At 38.6% G+C, this 21,202-nt stretch overlaps 1 protein-coding gene across 1 annotated transcript in view; it reads right to left on the reverse strand.

Annotated features, from left to right (window-relative positions):
* LOC126176558 (uncharacterized) overlaps positions 1-17,779 on the reverse strand; it is a 179,239-nt gene extending 161,460 nt beyond the window's left edge. Inside the window, exons 1-2 of the mRNA XM_049923718.1 lie at positions 17,677-17,779; positions 15,174-15,458 (exon numbers count right to left, since the gene is read on the reverse strand). Of these exons, the coding sequence (XP_049779675.1) occupies positions 15,174-15,458; positions 17,677-17,779 (388 nt within the window). The remainder of the gene's footprint in view (positions 1-15,173; positions 15,459-17,676) is intronic.
* Between the last annotated feature and the right edge of the window lie 3,423 nt (positions 17,780-21,202).

Below are 21,202 nucleotides of genomic sequence, written 5' to 3' on the forward strand. Positions count from 1 at the left end.
AACACATAAGTGAAAATATATAATGAGAAGTAGTAGTACGAATTTTTACTTTCCAGAAAAGGCTTCTACAACTAGATTTACAGTTTACACCATTCATTATTCTTACAATACTATTTTGACCCAAGAATATTTTCTTTGCTAGTGATTGGTTTCTTCAAAATATAACTCCATATGTTGTTAGAAAATTGAAGATCCATAGTATGCTGCTTTCAAAGTGTTTAAGTTGCCACACTCAGATGTAATATGTATGGCAAAAATTGATGAGCTGAGTTTCTTGTGAACATTTATTATATGATGAGACCAGCTCACTCTGCAGTCAATCGTAACATGAAGGAATTTAGTTGTTTCAATTCTTTCTATTGTCTTTGTGGTGCACTTAGCAGTTAACTCTTCCTCAGTTTTGGGAGCTGTGATGAACTGAATCTAGTTGGTTTTATTATAGTTTAACAAGAGTCCATGGACACTAAACCATTTCACTCAATCACTGAGAATATTGTAAATAGTTTCTTGAAGATTAATCATGAAGCTTAATGACCACAGCCACCACCCAGATTGTGATGAAGATAAAAATGCTGTGTGTGGAGCTGTGCACATCACAGTTACAATGGAGTGTGGTGTTTGCCTGTCCTGCACATGCACACAAACGAAACTGATGTGAGGCTGTGAAGGGAGACAACACTATTGCCAACCCTGGTTTGCTTGTTGCTGTGGAAAGGCAGCTTTCTTTTTTTTATTCCATGGGTATAGTTCTTAAAAACCATGTCCTATAGTCTTGAGTGTGATAAACTGTAAATTACATTATTATTCTGCTATCAGCTATTCTGTTTTAGTCATTTCTTTGTTTCTTTTATTTTACACAAAAGTTTAGCCACTGTGTATTGTGTATTAAACTGGGGACCTAGAAATGATGGAAAGACTTTGTCCCGCCATAGCCCTCAGTGGTCCACAACCCCACAACAGGCCACAGCAGTCCTGCCACCCCACCGCCACCCCACACTGAACCCAGGGTTACTGTGTGGTTCAGCCCCCAGTGAACCCCCTCTGGGAATGTCTCATACCAGATGAGTGTTACCCCAAACATTTGTGTGGTAGAGTAATTATGGTGTACACATTCATTGAGACAGTATTTGTGCAGCACTTGCTGATATAGTGTAATTGAGGCAGAATAAGGGGAGACAGTCACTGAGGTAGATGGAAAACCACCTTAAAAACCATCCACAGGCTGGTTGGCACACCAGACCTCAACAATAATCTCCTGTGTGGATTTGTGCCGAGGACAGCATGCCTTCCAGCTTGGGAAGCAGCGCATTAGACTGCACAGGTAGCTGGGTGGGCTAAAAATTAGCTTCTGTGACTGTAAGCAAACTTCAATAGCTTGAGTTTTCACAGCTGTCTCTTCATGAGTTCATGAGCAAGCTACAATAAAGAAAAGAGGTCATTCAACACCTGATATTGTGGTATCTCAAATAGACATAAGCAACAAGAAGAAATGTATTCGTAGCTTCAATAATGCATTGCACCAACAGTAAAGTTGACATTGCAGCTGTGAAGTAAAACAGCACTGTTGCACTTTACATGTTTGCTGTTTCAAGGTCATGTAATATGGATAAATCCCGATTACAGAAATATAAAATAAAATAAAAAACTGAAAAGCATATGTCAAAGAAGCATGTTGATAATAGTGTTTCACTGTTACTTTTAGGAACCATTAGTATTAAGAAGATACAATGTGAGGCATTCAGACATTCAGTCAGTGAGCACAATATACAGGATAAAAAGAATTGAAATTTTGTCCAAATTATAGACTACATTTTCTTTTGTGGAAACTTTGAAACTTTCTTATGCTTGCAGTACTCTCAGTGGAGAAAAATTAACTCAGTTTTCATTGAGAAAAAGGAGAAAATTACTGATATTTTTCCACAAATTAAAACAAGAAGAAATTTCAATGATTTGGGCTGAAGGAAGTAAAAAACATTTGATATTGATCTTTAGGATTTTAACAAGTTTCTGACCATATTTTTTGTACATGTTTGTTTCCTTTTACATAATGTTAAAACAAAAAATAAAAATAGCTATGTGTTGCCACTGCCTATGTTGTGCAGAGTTTGGAGAAGGACTGGAACAGGGATGGACAAGGATCATCTGTAGGCTGGGTGTGTGACAGAACACTACTTTGTGGTTGGTTGGTTTGGGGGATTAAAGGGAGCAGACTTCGTGTGATGTAGGTAGAATTTTCTGTAGAGTATCCCTCATCTCAGGGTGGGATGTGAGACAATTGAAGCCATGGTGGAGGATGTGGCTGAGTTTTTTCAAGGGAGGGTTTATACTGGTCAATCAGAGGTGTTCTGGTCAGTGGTTGGTTAACAGGTTTACTGCTGTGAGAGGAGAAGATGGCATGGGAAATTAGTTTATGAATGAGCTGGATAGGATACTGTCTGTGAGTAAACGCTCAGTAAGGTTATTGGTATATTTCTACAATTCATGCTTCCATTGCAAATGCAGAGTCCAAAGTTGCCAAGGCTGTAAGGAAGAGACTTTTTGCATGAAATGGGTGACAACTGTGAAAGTTGAGGTACTGTTGGTGATTTTCGTGCTTGATATGGATAGCCATATTCATGGAACTACCCAAGAGATGGAAATTGACATCTGGGAAGGTGGCACAATGAATTGAAAATGCAAACAATCCTGTTGAAGGAACATCCACAACTGAGCATTATACCAGAGGTTGAAAATACCACTATAGTTGTAAGGTTCTTTTATTTAACACACGACCAATTTTGAGCTCTTATATGCCCACCTTCAGGTATTGTAACTTATTCCCATGACTTCAAGTACCACAGCAGATCAGTACAAGACACAGTATGCTACTGACGAGCACAGAGCATGGGGTCTTGTGCTCATCCACCACAGTTCTCGGGTTCACATTACAAAGTTATGATGCCTGAAGATGGGCGTATAAGAGCCCGAAACGTGCCATGTGTTAGATAAAAGAATGTTAGAACTGTAGTGGTATTTTCAGCCTCTGTAATTGGAAATGACCACATGAAGTGGGTTTGAGAGTAGATGTTGAGGTCATGGGGAAGAGAGCAAAGAGTCCTCACCATGAAAAGTTATCAATGAATCTAAACTTGACAAGGGTTTATAGATGTTGACTGGATAGGAATGAATCCTCCAGATAGCCCATAAATACACTGAAGAGCCAAATAAACTGGTACACCTGCCTAATATCATGCAGAATTGTTTAAACTCAGAGGGAGTGTTCATGGAGCCACTGTGTAGCCATTCTGAAGGTATGGGGTATCACATTGTCCTGCTAGAACTGCCCAAGTCTGTCAGAATGCACAATGGACATGAGACAATGCAGGTGATTGACCGGATGCTTACATATGTATCACCTGTCAGAGTCATATCTAGACGTATCAAAGGTCCCATTTCACTCCAACTGCACACACCCCACACCATTATAAAGCCTCCACCAGTTTGAACAGTCTCCTGCTGACGTGCAAGGGTCCATGCATTCAGGAGATTGTCTCCATACCTGTACATGTCCATCCACTTGATACAATTTGAATCTAGACTTGTCTGACCAGGCAACATGTTTCAAGTCATCAACAGTCCAAAATCAAAGTTCATGGGCCCATGCAAGGCATACAGTTTTGCATTGTGCAGTCATCAGTTTGGATTCCTTAGAAATATTGGAACACGTGAGGCAATACTGACCTTACGACTCACATTAGAAGGAAGATTAAAAAAAGGCAAACCTACGTCTAGCATTTGTAGACCAGAGAAAGCTTTTGACAATGTTGACTGTAATACTCTCTTTCAAATTCTGGAAGTGGCAGGGGTAAAATACAGGGAACAAAAGGCTATTTACAATTTGTACAGAAACCAGGTGGCAGTTATAAGAGTCGAGGGGCATGAAAGGGAAGCAGTGGTCGGGAAGGGAGTGAGACATGGTTGTAGCCTATCCCCGATGTTATTCAATCTGTATATTGAGCAAGCAGTGAAGGAAAAAAAAGAAAAATTCAGAGTAGGAATTAAAATCCTTGGAGGAGAAATAAAAACTTTGAGGTTCGCCGATGACATTGTAATTCTGTCAGAGACAGCAAAGGACTTGGAAGAGCAGTTGAACAGAGTGGACAGTGTCTTGAAAGGAGGATATAAGATGAACATCAACAAAAGCAAAACGAGGACAATGTAATGTAGTTGAATTAAGTCAGGTGATGCTGAGGGAATTAAATTAGGCAATGAGACACTTAAAGTAGTAAAGGAGTTTTGATATTTGGGGAGCAAAATAACTGATGATGGTCAAAGTAGAGAGGATATATAATGTAGACTGCAATAGCAAGGAAATTTTTTTGAAGAAGAGGAATTTGTTAACATTGAGTATAGATTTAAGCATTAGGAAGTCATTTCTGAAAGTATTTGTATGGAGTGTAGCCATGTATGGAAGTGAAATGTGGATAAATAGTTGAGACAAGAAGAGAATAGAAGCTTTCGAAATGTGGTGCTACAGAATAATGCTGAAGATTAGATGGGTACATCACATAACTAATGATGAGGTACTGAATAGAATTGGTGAGAAGAGGTGTTTGTGCAGAACTTGACTAGAAGAAGGGATCAGTTGGTAGGACATGTTCTGACGCATGAAGGAATCAGCAATTTAGTATTGGAGGGCAGCATGGAGGGTAAAAATCGTAGAGGGAGTTGAAGAGATGAATACACTAAGCAGATTCAGAAGGATGTAGGTTGCAGTAGGTACTGGGAGATGAAGAAGCTTGCACAGGATAGAGTAGCATAGAGAGTTGCATCAAACCAGTCTCAGGACTGAAGACCACAACACAACATACTTTGTAATCAGAGATGGAAGAGTGAAGTTCAGTCAACTACAAGACCTGAAGCTGATAGTGGATTGGCTCATGTGCTCTTAATTGCAAAATTCTGGCTGAAATTGAGGAAAGTAGCAAAGGAAGTGTATCCATCTTAGATACATTCTTAAGACAATACCTTTTGAAGTCTGAAACAGATTTAATGCTTTAGAGTTACATGACAAAAGCCCACAAGAGTTGTGGACAGAAGTAGCCAATACCATCTCAGAGGCAGCAGAAAAACACATTCCCAAGAAAAAAAATAATAAGAAGGCCAGATGGCTACTGTCTGAGGCATTGCAAGTTGCAGAAGAATGAAGGAAACCAAAAATCAAAGGGGATGGATCATCATTTTTTAAATTAAATACAGAGCTTCAGAAATTAGCTAGAAGAGACAAAAATGTCTTCTTAAATGAACAGTGCAAAGAATCTGAAGATAATAACAGAATGGAGAAAATAAGGGATCTTCGCAAGAAAATTAGGGACATCAAAGGAAAATTTCAGGCAAAAATTGGAATGACGAAAGACAGAAATGGGAAAGATCTAACAAAAAATGGAGGACGTTAAGAAAAGATGGGCAGTGTATGTAAGAGATCTATATAAGAAACAACTGCATACTGACAATGCTGGAAATGAAGAAATTAATGTTATTTTAGAACTAAAGCCAGAAATTTTAGAGAGTGAGGTCAATTGGGTTCTCAAAAATATGGCTAAAAACAAAACTAGTGGACATGATGTAAATCCAGCAGAATTTTTCAAAGTCATTGGAAAGAATGGAGTGAAAAAACTGTATTCAATATATCAGAAAATCTGGAGCAGGCAACAGGGGCCAACAGACTGGAAAAGATAAGTACTCATGCTCAGATCACCAAACAAGGACACTTATCTCAAATGCTAGCAAATTCATGCTGAAAATCTTACAAAATAGACGTTGCCAGTATCAAGAGTGAGAACTGTTCGAAGAACAAGCTACATTTTGTAAAGGAAGAGGAACCAGAGATCAAATTGCTAACATTCAGTGGATTATGGAAAATTCACGAGAATTCAAGAAAGACGTGTATCTCTTAAAAATGAACATGAACAGTCACAATAACTACAAGAAACTTCTTTTTTATGATTTTAGCAGTCTCACTCAGTCTGTTTTAGACCATCTTCAGACCTACCACCATGATGGTAGACAGTGGTGCTCAACAGAGCAGGCACTATGATTGCATTAACACTAACTGCTCGTAGCATCACAGTGCCCACTCCATTCAGTACCATCTACCATCATGGTGGTAGGTCTGAAGATGGTCTAAAACAGACTGAAACTGGTAACCTCTTAAAAAAGAAGTTTCTTGTGGTTGTGACTGTTCATGTTCATTTGAAGTAATAAAAAAAAATTGCTGCTCTCCAAGAGAAATGTTCTCAAAAATTACATTTATATCTGCTTTACTGATTATGCCAATGCCTTTGACTGTGTTTATCACAAAAAATTATGGGAAGTAATAAGAAATACTGGAGTACCATATCAGCTCATTCATCTCATATGGAGTTTATACTCTGACCAAGAAGCCACGGTGAGAGCTATGTATGGAACAACTAAATGGATCGAGATTCAGGAAGGGCTATGACAAGGCTGCTCTTTATCACCTTACTTATTCAATCTGTATGCATATCACATTCTACATCTATAGCTACATCCATACTCCGCAAGCCACCTGACGGTGTGTGGTGGAGGGTACCTTGAGTACCTCTATCGGTTCTTCCTTCTATTCCAGTCTTGTATTGTTCATGGAAAGAAGGATTGTTGGTATGCCATGCCTCTGTGAGGGCTCTAATCTCTCTGATTTTATCCTCATGGTCTCTTCGCGAGATATACGTAGGAGGGAGCAATATACTGCTTGACTCCTTGGTGAAGGTATGTTCTTGAAACTTCAACAAAAGCCCATACCGAGCTTCTGAGCTTCTCTCCTGTGGAGTCTTCCACTGGAGTTTATCTATCATCTCTGTAACACTTTCGCGATTACTAAATGCTCCTGTAATGAAGCGCGCTGCTCTCTGTTGGATCTTCTCTATCTCTTCTATCAACCCTATCTGGTACGGATCCCACACCGCTGAGCAGTATTCAAGCAGTGGGTGAACAAGTGTACTGTAACCTACTTCCTTTGTTTTTGGATTGCATTTCCTTAGGATTCTTCCAATGAATCTCAGTCTGGCATCTGCTTTACCGATGATCAACTTTATATGATCATTCCATTTTAAATCACTCCTAATGTGTACTCCCAGATAATTTATGGAATTAACTGCTTCCAGTTGCTGACCTGCTATATTGTAGCTAAATGATAAGGGATCTTTCTTCCTATGTATTCGCAGCACATTACACTTGTCTACATTGAGATTCAATTGCCGTTCCCTGCAACATGCATCAATTCGCTGCAGATCCTCCTGCATTTCAGTACAATTTTCCATTATTACAACCTCTCGATATACCACAGCATCATCCGCAAAAAGCCTCAGTGAACTTCCGATGTCATCCACAAGGGCATTTATGTATATTGTGAATAGCAATGTCCTACGATACTCCCCTGCTGAACACCTGAAATCACTCTTACTTCAGAAGACTTCTCTCCATTGAGAATGACATGCTGCGTACTGTTATCTAGGAACTCTTCAATACAATCACACAATTGGTCTGATAGTCCATATGCTCTTACTTTGTTCATTAAACGACTGTGGGGAACTGTATTGAACGCCTTGCGGAAGTCAAGAAACATGACATCTACCTGGGAACCCATGTCTATGGCCCTCTGAGTCTCTGGAAGGTCTGATACTAAAATGAAATCTGACCTACTTCAGACACATCATGTGAAAACCCTTATGCTGGGGAAGATCAGAGGCACTTGAAGAAGAGTCCATCAGAGGATGAGATGAATCGATCAGGATAGATGAAGAAGAAACTGAAATTAAAGTTCCTCTGATAAATATAAACAACCTTAGATATGAAGATGATATATACTCTTGGCAGAAAGTGAAGAAGAGTTGAAGAAGAAAGAAAGGTGAAAGAAGAAAGTGGAAAAGTTTGTCTTGGGATGAATGTTAAGAAAACAAAAATATGGCAACTACACTTATCATTTCAAACTATGTTCCCAGATTTTTGCTGATGATGACTGCAGCCACAAAATTAAGAGATGCTTACTGCTTCATAGAAAGCCAATGTCAAACATTGACAAGGTTTTAAAGAGTAGAGATATATCTTTAGCAACAAATATCTGTATTGTAAGGGCTATGGTCTTTCCAGTTGTGATGTATGGATGTAAGACTATTAGGAAACCAGAACGGTGAAGAATAGACTCCTTTGAATTGTGGTGTTGGAGGAAACTTCTTAGAGTCCCATGGACTACAAAGAGAAGGAATAACTCAGTATTAGAGCAAATAAAATCAGAGTAACCAGAGTACTCCCTGGAAGGTCTGATACTAAAATGAAATCTGACCTACTTCAGACACATCATGTGAAAACCCTTATGCTTGGGAAGATCAGAGGCACTTGAAGAAGAGGCCATCAGAGGATGAGATGAATCGATCACATCACAGAAGTAATGTGATCCATCCTGGAAAGCCTAAGGAGGAATGTGCAGGACAGAAGAAACTGGTATGCTTTGGTTCACGGGGTCACAGAGAGTTGGAACAAACTAAATGACGAGAGAGAGAGAGAGGGTGGTGGTTTGATGGGGGGGGGGGGGGGGAGGGGCGTGGGGGGCGGAGGTAGTTAGTTATGAGCAGAAGGCTTTTGCTTAGCTATAGGTAGTCTCATGTATGAATGAGACAGGAGTAACTAGGGAAGCTTCCTCAGATGGTGCTGGGAATGCTGTTCAAATTGTTAAAAAGCAAAAGTTTCTATTGCAGCAATAGCATCAGGAAGTTGTGGTCACAGAGTAAAGGGATTTTGTGAAAGGAGAACAGGCTGTCAATGATGGTTTGAGCTTGGGTTGTATGATTAGGAGGGCCAGGGTGAAGCATTGATGGAATTGGATAAGGTGAAGGTTCTGCAGAAGGATGGATAAGAGCCTGAGGTGACTATTTTAATGGTACGGCCATTAGTTGGGATACAGTGTGCCAGACAAGGTTTCAGAAAGAGGATGCGTGACTAGTGTCTGCCAGGGCAAAGGACAGTTTTTGCAATTGGCAAAGGTAGAATGAGGAGGAGTTCATGGCTGGGTGGTTGGGAGACAAAAGGAATGACTGAAAAAGTAGTGAAAAAGGATGAAAATAAGAAATAAAAGCTTATGGTCAAGGTGCTTCAGAGTACAGAGAGTTATTTAGGAAGCTAGAAGCAAGGTCAGAAAAGGTTTTAAAGAAGCAGGAAATGGTGGGTTCCCTCATAAATAAATCAGTTCAATCACAAATTTACACATGCAATAGTAAGAACCATGCACAATCGTTCAATGAGATCATAAATAAATATGTGCAATTGGCTAACAGTCAAGCTGGGCAACACAATTCAGCAGAGAAAAATATGCTAAAAACAGCTCTGGAGTTGTAGTATAGAATTATTTGGTGTGATGGGCTGTAACAACAGGGGGCCTCCAGATTGTGCAATAGAGCATGACAGTGAGTGTTTGGAATGCAGATACTTTAGAAACAAGAAACTGTAAATGTGGAATAAAGACTGGACAATGGGTTGTAGGTAACTAAAGAGAGCCAGTAACAAAAGTAAAAGGGTATTGGAAGGCAGAGAAATGAACTGGCAATGTATAACAGCAATGGAAATTCTTGGATGCAGCAATACATGAAATACGAGAAAGGCAACCACTCTCCTATAGTGGAATGACACATAGAGTACAGAGACATGTAACAGGAAATAGCATTAAAAATAGCTTTCAGGTTCTCGCTCTTTTTCTAGAAAAACTAAATGGGTCCACTGTGGTAAGACTGATTATTGGTACTTGATTGTTGGAAGCAGTTACCAGAGGTGATGGAAGTGGGGAGGAGTAGGGAAGGATGCAGAGAGGGGTAGCAGGAAAGAGGTACATTTTTAGACATGATTATGCAGCTGCACAACAAGTCAAAAACAGTGAAGAGGATATAGCAAAAAGAGATATAGGAAGAAGGAGAGGACAGGGGAGAATAGGGAGGAAGGAGAGGATGGTGGAAATGAAGAGAGAGAAGGGAGAGAGGTAGAGAGAGAGAGAGAGAGAGAGAGAGAGAGAGAGAGAGAGAGCCTGTAGTACAGCAGTCCTGGCTAATCCTCTGCTAACCTGTTCCCACTGCTTCACCTTTACCCTTTTTTTTCTCTCTGTTCTGTCCACACCACTCCTTCCCCATCCAGATCATGCACTGCCTTCTCCCACCACTTGCCCCCCCCCCCCCCCTCCCCCAAGTGAGCATTTTCTCTCTCTCCCACATCTCCTACCCTCACAAACTCCCTTCCCCATCTCTCTTCCTCCTTTTCTACTACCCTCTCTCCCATCCCTTTTGCCCTTTTTTCTGTATCTTTCTCTGCTTTTACCCCTACTACCTTCCTCTGTCCCCTCCCTCATCCTATACCTCTTTCAGCTCTGCCTTCTGTATTCCTTCTGTTCTGTGAGGCCATGGTGTCATTTGACTGAACACCTACTTCTTCCCCACTATCCCCTTTACTGTACTTCCCCATTCCCATCCCCATCAGCCTGGGCATCTACTTTCAATAATTGAGTATTAATAATCAGTCACAATGTGGCCACAGAGAGAGCATTTGTGTGTGTGTGTGGTTGTGTGTGTGAACGTCTATACTTTTTGTGGTATCACTCCCTATCAATATCACACAAAGCCAGTCCACGTACAGAAGTTGGTAGCAATCATGTGATTGCACTGCTAGTCTGCAACCACTTATGAGACACACCCTCCTCAGCCTACACAGGCAGCATCACCATAGAGCTGACTTAAAGGTTGGTGCATGTTGCACCATTCAGCTCAGTTGAGATCTGTCTGTTTGGTCTGACTGATGTATCCTGACACTCAGCTTCTGTTATTGTTACAGATGTCCGCCCCCTGTAGCTGAGTGGTCAGCGCGACAGAATATCAATCCTAAGGGTCCAGGTTCGATTCCCGGTTGGGTCGGAGATTTTCTCCGCTCAGGGACTGGGTGTTGTGCTGCCTTAATCATCATCATTTCATCCCCATTGACTCACAAGTCACCGAAGTGGCATCAAATCGAAAGACTTGCACCCAGCGAATTGTCTACCCAACAGGCCCTCGTCACATGACCCCCCCCCCTTTTTTTTGGCTTGGCTTGCACTGTTTACTGATATGGATTTTACTACTGGAGCTCAGGTGAAATAAAAGAACTTTATCAGACACTATGTGTGTCTTATTATTTTACTCTCTGCCTTAGAACATACGAACTCCTTGGCATGCACCAGTGGGATTACCAAATACTTTTGCTACAAAAAGAGCAATAACTCTAAAGCTAGCATGAATGGCATTTCCTGTAATGTGTCTCTGTGTTTTAGGCATCAATCTGCTAAAGGTGAATCCCTGCCTTATCCTTACTTTATGTAATGCTCCAGCCAGGAATTTCCATTATCACTATTTAATATAATGTTGCTTTTTCAAGTATTTTATAAGTGGTAAAATTTTTAATTGTTGTATCTTCCTAAATGATCATTGAAATATGTCATTCAAGAATAATGGAAATGCTTGATAACTAGCCATTGAAACAATATCATTCAGGCTAAAAGGGCTTATGGCCATCACAATACATGTGCACACCAAATAAGGATGACAGCCGAAACTACAAATATGTATATCATATATAAAAGGAAACAACAGTACCATAGCAAACATGTATTAAGTTTAAATCATACACGTGGTATGAAAAATGTAATATATACCTATGTCCAAAGAAAGACCAAATTTGTTTCATAAGATGTTATACGTAGAAAACAGGAAACATGGCTTCTGTGAGTGGTGAGGGCCAACTGTGAGAGATGGTAATAGGGATATAGGACAGGCACTGTAGTAGGGAGAACTTGCCGAAGAATGTGATCAAGTTCCAACTACTGCATGTCATGGCCTGAAATGAGAAATATCCTCCCCATTCCACCAACAGCGATATTTACCACCCACCCAGTCTACTCTATATATATTCAAACCCTGCTCCCAGGCCCTTGTTCCAGGCTCACACCCCAGTGGAGATCAAGATGCAAGGCCTGTCTTATACGGCATCCCACCAACACCCACTACAGTCCTGTTATAAACATTTCCTACCTATCAAACCAATGCCACCTCTGAAAGTAGCCAGGTGATCATGTGGCCTTCCAACTTAACTTCAACTGCTGTGCAATATTCTGCATAGGCATAACCAATAACAATCTACCTCTTGAAAAACTGCGACATAAATGAAAGTTGGCAGGCACATTTCTACATCTGAAAGACAATGTCCATTCATGCCAGATGAATAAGAATGGTGCTAGTAGTGTCACTTCGATGGCGTAAATCTGGTTTGCTTTAAATACTCACTTTAATGGTCGAGAGCTTTAGTTACCTTTGGGGTTGGACATGGTGAGTAGATGTTAATCAAACAAAGGTGCCATTATCAACACCTCACTGAGTCTGAACAAGGACTATGAGTAGCTGCAATATTGCAGTAAGACGTGGCAGGAATGTAGGCTTGTACATGATTTCTGGCAGTAGTAATCACGGGAAGACTCAACTCCGAACGGTCATGAGACACTACCAAGAGGAAAGACCACCAAGTTCAGCTTATGGCTCCGGCACATTGTATTTCATCTGCAGCAGCAATCTGAGCAGCATTTGGCACCAGAGCAGCACAACAAAGTTTTACAAATCAATAATTTTTATTTTGGGTGGAGTCACAGTAATGGTAAACTTTTTGAATGATGCTGCCACCATTTTATTGTCATAATTTTTATTTTATTGTTATAAAATCCAGATTTTGACCTTAGGCCACTTTCAAGTACAAAAAATTATTTCTATGTCAAAAGACATCAGACGGGTATGAAATACAAGTCCTTGTTGTGTGGCGCATATCTGTTTATTGGTTAGAAGTTTCATATAACAGGTGCACTATAGGGTTCAGAAATGAAATTCTGCAAGATATTTAGGTGTTTTACAGATATTTTCACTTATCCTAATGACATATCTGGCCCATATGACCAATTACACTTTTTTGACAAAGACTTGTATGTCATACTTCAAGGATACCTCCAAACCAGATGCCTTGTAGCATGCATTTCACTGAGTGCAAGCCACTACCATTTGTAACCTCATTTGTGTTAAGTGATTCCTTGTAGGAGGGCAGGTTTGTGGCCTTTCCTGATGAAAACTGGTTCTGTCGCAGTGCCAGTGATAGCTGTGTGTTGGTTAGAAGGAGGCTGCTTGAAGGCCTGCAACCAACCAGTCTGTGTGCTACACACGTTGGATCTACACTTGGAGTTATGGCCTGGGGTGCAATTTTTCATATGACAGCAGGATCACTCTCATGGTTTTCCCTTTGACCATGACAACAAATTTGTACATCAATCTTGTGATTCAATCTGTTGTGTTGCCATTCATGAACAGCATTTCAAGGGGTGTTTTGAATAGAATAATTCTTATCCACATACTGCTGTTGCAACCCAACATGCTCTGCAGAGTGTCAATATGTTGGCTGGACCTGCTCGATTAGCAGATCTGTCTCCACATATGGGACAGCATTGAATGATAACACCAGAGCCATCCACAACCAGCATTAACCTTCCCCATATTGACTGACAAATTGCAACAGGCATGGAGCTCCAACCCACAAACTGACATCCAGCACCTGTAAAACATAATGCATGCACACTTGCATGTTCGAGTTCAAAATTCTGGTGGTTATGCCAGTTATTAATGCACCAGAATTTCACATTTACGTTAACCTGTGATTTTGCAGTCTTAAACACTTAAATATATTAGTTAGACAAATGTATTCCTGAAATTTCATTACTCTACATTGATTATTTTTTGTGTTGCAATTTTCTCTGTCAACGTATATGGCCACTGTGAAACTGAGGCCAAGCATCACCTCAGTGAGAGCTTCATGGCCTGCCATATGGATTGTTCCCACCAACACCAACTTTTCTGAACTGCACAGGTAGGAACTCTCCCTACAACATACCTATCACTCTTGTATCTCCTCTGGTTTCAACCTTAGATAGCCCCAGTCCTCTAAGTGCTTCTATCCACTTTCCTGTTCCCACTCCCACGTCACACATGCATTCTCTCTCCTAGCATACCTCCACAGCCTTTTCCCCTTTGCTGCTTCTCTCCTCCTTATTTTCCTCCCCACCAGTACAGATTTCTGATGCAACAGAAATCTCCCCTACTTCCTCTCCTGATACTCATCCTCCTCCCCACACTATGCCTCCTTTGTATCCATACTAGCCATCTCAGCTAGAATAACTGCTCACTGCAGTTGTAAGAGTCTGAATGCCCAGGGGTTACAGTAACCATGTATGTGTAAGTTGTACATGTACAAAGGAATGTGTTTGCTTCCTGGTACAATGAAAGTCTTTGCCTGATAGCTTAATAATATCCTACTGTCTTCTTTTAAATGTGCCTGTCTGCTGCCCAATGCTGCCTCTATGTGGTGACTAGCAACTCAGTTATGACTCTGTTTATCACATAATATTTTGATTTTACTAAAATCATGTATTTGTGATGATCACCTGCAATGCAATAAAACTAACTAACTACATACTAAGCATTCTTCTACTAAATTTTGTACAAACACCTTAAGACTTAACAATTTTAGAAAATAAAGCTAGTATTTGCATATATCAAAATGTAAACATTTGTACAACACTACTCATCGAACATGAAAATAAAAGGAGTGTTTTGTATATTGATGTTATACATAATCTCCATTACAGTCAAAACAATGAAAAAATACCCCCCAGTTGAAATATATATACTGTGATTACCTAGAGATATATGTTAAATGCAAAGTTTGTGTTTAAAAATCATTGGATTTGTCAAAGAAAGTGCTAAAATAAACTTATGAAGTAGAGTATTGAAAAATAGTTTTTTTATGTAAACTGTAATAATGGCAGGCATTAACAACACACAATATAAGAAATCTACACCACATTTGAATGATATTCTTGAAATTCATCATTTCTATATTTCATTGATACAGAAATAAAGTATATTTTTGAATTACGTATTTAAAGAGCGATATGCTCAAAACACATTACAGAAATGAAGAGTGCTACTTATGTTTACTATGGCCCAAATACAATCACAAGTAGACATTCTGACTCAGTGGAAAGTGTTGCTCTGTAATAAACATATATTGCTGCTTACCTGAAAGTGTAACATTTAGAGAATCGCTGAGTTCTTCAGTCAGTCCTTCAATTCCAAGCTGATAGGTCCACTGGCCTGTGTAAGCCTTTGCATGTCTACCAATGTAAATTGAGCATCCATTATAATGGAAGTCACCAGTAAGGTGATCACCTGGTGCATGTGTTACACAGTAAACAGCTTTCTCATTCGGAACACCATCTGGCACCAGATTAATTACTCTCCCACTAAAGCTGCCATCTGAATCCAAGTATAGATGCACCTCTTGATCATGCAGGTCTGGATACTCTACAAATATTTAGAAGTGATAATCGTAAGTCTCTTTGCAGAATTACTTCTAAAATAAAACCTGAAAGTTTACTCACAATGCATCTTATCCAAATGAAAAATATGTACAGGCTACTTTGAAAACCACTGTCCTACAAAATTAACTGTTCTCTATAAATTAAATACTCCTGTAAAATGCATTACAAAGGGCTTAAAAATGTCATGAAAAACTAAGGGTAGGCTTAATTAACATCAAGAAAACTGATGAAGGCAAATTCACATTAAAAACTTCACTGTGAACTTCAAAGTAGGACATCAGAACATCAAAATGAATGTATTGTCAACAAAAATAAGCTCCTCCAGAAACATAAGAACCTTCTGGAATGTAGTAAAAATGAGACATAAAAATGAATCGGGTAGATGATGTAATTTCTGTTAAAGAAAAAAGTCAACTGATCAAAGATGAACAAAGAACTAGTGAAGCATCCAAAACCTGTATATATTTTGTAATTGGCAAAATTAATAATGTCTGATAAAAATATTCAAGTAGAGTACTTCATTGTTCATGTAATGTATTTTACAAAAACTCTGAGTCCTTTATAAAAATTAAAATTAATTATGAATTCAGCCCAATATTAAATGTCTGTGTTTATGTGGGAGATTCTTGAAGCCCAATATTAATTAAATAAAGACAAGTATGAAATTAATCATCAAAATAAATGTATCAATTTTAATTATGGCATATCAAAACTACTCCGAGAGGAAAGAAAATGTGTTTTAAGATGAAGGAGGCAAGGAAAGAAAATGTAAGATGATTAATTATGCAAAAATTTTTGAACAGTAATGAAAGTAATAGTGACGAATTTGAAAACAATGACAGATTATGAGTTGACTTTTGAGAAACTATAAATATAGACATGGCAGAAGCCACAAGGTCTTGCTCAGTCTTTAGCTTTTTTTATGACTGAACTGATTCATTTGAGACTGTATGATTTTTCATTTTGTGTATTCAAGTATAAATTGCATGAAAAGGGGCTTGTAACATTTGTTTAGTACACCTTGGATCAACTCTACATACTATGAAAGGTAAGTATTTCAGTTTTGCTCAGTCGGCAAATATCAGACTGCTGTTAAAAAATTTTGTAACATGTAATAAAGGTACATTGTCCCTGTGCCAGCATAGCCAATCTAGCTCTTGCTTTCCCCTTCAGTTCCTCACTTTTATGATTCTTACAGGCCAACTGCATACAATTCTGCTTTGTGTTTAATCTTGAATGCACAATGTTTTCTTTAGTCATCATGCACTAAAACTACCTTGTGATGGAGTCAAAAATATGCATTCTTTAATTGTTGTTGGGAAGCCTACCAAATACTTCCCCAAAAAATGTACATTGCACCAGCTGTTAATCACCATTTTAATTTGGTAGGATTACCAAAAATGCTCAAGATAAGACACTTTTGATTCCATCATATGGTGAATTTGCACATGATATAAAGAAAATATTTTGGATTCAAGAGTGAACACAAATTAAAACATATATATTTGTATACAGCTGTCATGGAAGAATTCTAATGGTGAAGTACTGAAATGACATGAAAGAGGTACATTTGTCCTACTGATGCTCAGAAATAAACGCGTAATGTACTTCCTTCATCGATCTGAAGAATAGCCAACTTATGGGAAAACTCTCTTGTTACTGGATCTAACATTATTTCTTGGTCAAAGAGGCTTGTCCTTCGGGGGAAATTCAAATAATGGAAATTTCCTTGTTAAATTAGAGCTCTTCAATCATTATGATACACTTCTTGCAAAACAGTTTAGGAAGATCAGAGATATACGTGAAGCTGAAAAACATTTACAAGTGCATTATCTGTCAAGTAATACTCAGAATGAATTTATTTCTGGCACTACTGATCATGTCAGGAGTACCATCTTGGAAAAAGAGAGGAAATGAGAAGCATTATTCAATTATTGTTGGTACAACTTTTGATTCCATTCCAGTCATATTGAGCAGATAACATTCATCATGCATTATATTTACTTTGTGGTGACAACAGCACTAGTAACACCTTGGACCAGAGAAAACATTTGGCTGGGTGTAATATTTGCGTCAACTCCAAAGAAGTTTAGTTTAGAACCTTGTACTGTGTGGATCTCTTGCATGTTTGCCTGTAAGTCAAACATATCAATGTCTTGTCTCTGTTATTGGTCAATCCCTGCACCATATAGGAAAAATACCACACTGGTTACCCATGACTATTGTGACAACTGCATAATGCAAAGGGGAGATCTTTCGACCCATATCATGATGACATGCAGTAACAATGCAGACATCTTGCATTTCTAACATTACATCACCAGCCCCTTAAGAATATACCTCAAAGATTAACGTGAGAGATATGCATCATCAGTGTAATAACTTTCAACCAGTGCTCAAACACAAACAATTTGAATACAGATGTTGCTTTTTAAAGCAGCATATGCTCCGGCACACCATGCCACCATCGAAAGATCTATTGTTGGACTTTGTACAAGATTTGGCACCAAGAGCATCAGTTTATGATTCAGCAGGACAGGTCAGACAAAACATGAACAATAAAATGACTTATGTACCATTCACATCATCTGTAGTTCAAACACTATTAGGAAATGTGACCACCATGTATAGTGGATACAACAGGCCCTGTAGTACTCAGATGTGATTTACTGCATTGACAAGCACACTGTGAGTGCTCCATGATACTTTGTCAGTGTCATTGTTTTGCATGACAGCATCAGAGCAACCACAACTAGGCCACACTTCAGTTCAGAGACTTGGCAAAGGACCCAAGCTCCTATCATTCTGGCTGGAACAATTTACATCTATAGACAGCTATAGACAGCTACCTCAGCACCAATTTTGGATAGTGCCATTTTGCCATGTGTGGCACAGTTTAACCATGGAAGCACATGACCAGTTTACAAACTTTGCTATTGCAGAAAAATTTCCACTCTTGGCCCTAAAGCCAATGCCCTTTCAGACATCAGATAAACCCCTCCATTTCCACATTACAACAACAACTGCACTGTTTCTGTGTCTGTCAGACATGGTTTATATGCCCTCCACTGCAACTGCTGCCACTTGCCACTGTAAGTGGTTTTTTCAAATTGATACTGAACATATGTGGTGGTCACATTAATGTGATGGGACTCTGTATGTTTAGGGCTTAATAAGAAATTATATTTATTCTGTATTTCAGTCTGATAAGAATTTTCCATGTGCTCCAATGTTCACCTAACTCTGATACTTTCAAAAACATGAAATCACGTTTAAAATAACAATAAAATTGGATTGCTTTACTTGAAGATTGGCCCCAATTACATATTCTGCTCTGGGTTCAGTCCAGGCTGTCAACAGCCCTACCCATGACTAACCACTCCCATTCCTATTTCTCTCATCCCTCATTCCATCATGCACAGACTGACCCACATAATCCAGTTACACCTACTGCCCACTTTCTTCACACATAGCCACACGTTATTATGGCTTCTTCAGCTGTTTTTCTTTTTGATCTCACTGTGTTTTCACGATGATTTCAGTTTGTTTTCCTCTTTCACTATTGGCTCTACTACATGAGACCTCACCTTTTCTCCTCATACCTTATTCATTTTGTGATTTATAAATATTTTTCCAACATATTTTTATGTGGTTTTTATCAGCCACTATGGATCCCTGTTTCTTCCATCTATGCAATTATTGAAAAGTTTCCCCATCCCTAGACAGAACCCCTGCCCACATACTGTCCCTGTATGAGCCTAGCTGATGGAACTCCCCAAATGGGCTGACAAACAAATTAACAATACCTGACTGCAACCTCTCCTTCTAAGATGACCTTCATCTGTTCAAATTCTGTCACTCCATTGCCCCAAAACTACTAAGTGGGCAGATTGAGTGCACTAGGACACAAATTACTGAGCAAAGCAATATTGTCTACATAATAATCAACATCACCCCACATTCTGGTGCATTGGTATAAATGAATGAAAAAAGATTAATTATTGAACAAAAAATATTAAAAATGGATAGTTCAAAAACACTAATAATGAACTAGGAAGTGGCTGCCAGTTTCAATTAAACCAAAAGTCTGTATCATGAAATTCATTATCACTATTTTTAAATTTCTCCATTCCCTTACATCTCAATTTAAATCAGCAATTTTCAAACATCTGAAAATCCTGACCAGTAATTAATTTCAAGTATTTTTTTTTTTTGCAAATTAATTTTTAATTTACTATCAAAAACCATCCAATTTTTTCACCATGTCTAGTTTTTAAATACTCTCAGCCAGTAATGTAACATAAATTATTTACTTCTAACTGAGTAATCTTTTTAAACAAATTATAATATTTCATGTTTATGAGCATCTTCAGTAGAGCCTCCATTTATATATATATAAAAATTGTATTAAGATTAAATTGTTCGCTCAAAATTATATGTTGAGCACTGTAACAGGACATTCTCCTCTAGCATTACCTTTCCTCAACAGGAATATTATTACAAGGGAGACAGGGAAACCAAGAGTACAGGATGATGGCATCACCATTGAAGTGAATGGAAACTTGATATACAACGAGCCAGAAGTCAAAAACATTTTGAATAATCATTTTTTAAATGTTGTAGAGAAAATAGGATCTAAATGTTCATTAGAAGAAGCAAGGCAGTTAATGGAAGAGGTCTTACCCACACAATTTGATACAATTGAAATTCCACGCACCTCTCCTGCTGAAATTAGGAAGATAATAAACTCTCTCAAGAATAAAAGCTCACATGGAATTGATGGCATTTCCAGCAGGATAATAAAAGCTTGTTCCCAAGAAATAAGTGGCATTCTTAGCAACATATGTAATAGCTCTCTGAAGTAGGGTATGTTCCCAGAAAGACTGAAGTATGCCATTGTTAAACCACAGCAAAAAAAAGGGGATACATCTGATGTCAACAACTACCGCCCAATCTCTCTTCTGACTGCCTTATCCAAAATTTTTGAAAAAGTAATGTATTGTAGAGTAGCTTCACACCTTTGTAAAAATAAAGTTTTAACAAAATGTCAGTTTGGTTTCCAGAAGGGTTTTTCAATGGAAAATGATATATATACTTTCACTAATGAAATATTAAATGCTCTGAGTAACCAGAAGTCACCCGTTGGGATTTTTTGTGATCTATCAAAGGCTTTTGATTAAGTAAATCATGGAATACTTCTCTATAAGGTCAAGTACTGTGGTATGAATGGGACAGTGCTCCAATGGTTTAAATTATACCTAACTGGAAGAGTGCAGAAAGTTGAAATAAGTAGTTCACATAATATGCAAAAAACTGGTGATTTCTCAAACTGGGAATCAATCAAGAATGGAGTGCCGCAAGGTTCAGTCTTGGGTCCTCTGCCGTTCTTAATATATATTAATGACTTGCCATTCTATATTCAGAAAGATGCAAAGCTGGTACTTTTTGCCAATGATACTAGTATAGCTATCACACCCAACAGACAAGAATTAACTGCTGAAATTGTAAACAATGTTTTTCAGAAAATCATTAAGTGGTTCACTGCAAATGGGCTCTCATTAAACTTTGGCAAAACACAGTATATACAGTTCCACACAGTAAATGGAATGACACTATTAATAAATATAGACTTCGATCAGAAATCAGTAGCTAAGGTAGAATATTCAAAATTTCTAGGTGTATGTATTGATGAGGGGTTGAACTGGAAAAAAACACACTGAGGATCTG

This window comes from Schistocerca cancellata, chromosome 3 (genome assembly GCF_023864275.1).
Source record: "Schistocerca cancellata isolate TAMUIC-IGC-003103 chromosome 3, iqSchCanc2.1, whole genome shotgun sequence".
Taxonomy (NCBI): domain Eukaryota; kingdom Metazoa; phylum Arthropoda; class Insecta; order Orthoptera; family Acrididae; genus Schistocerca; species Schistocerca cancellata.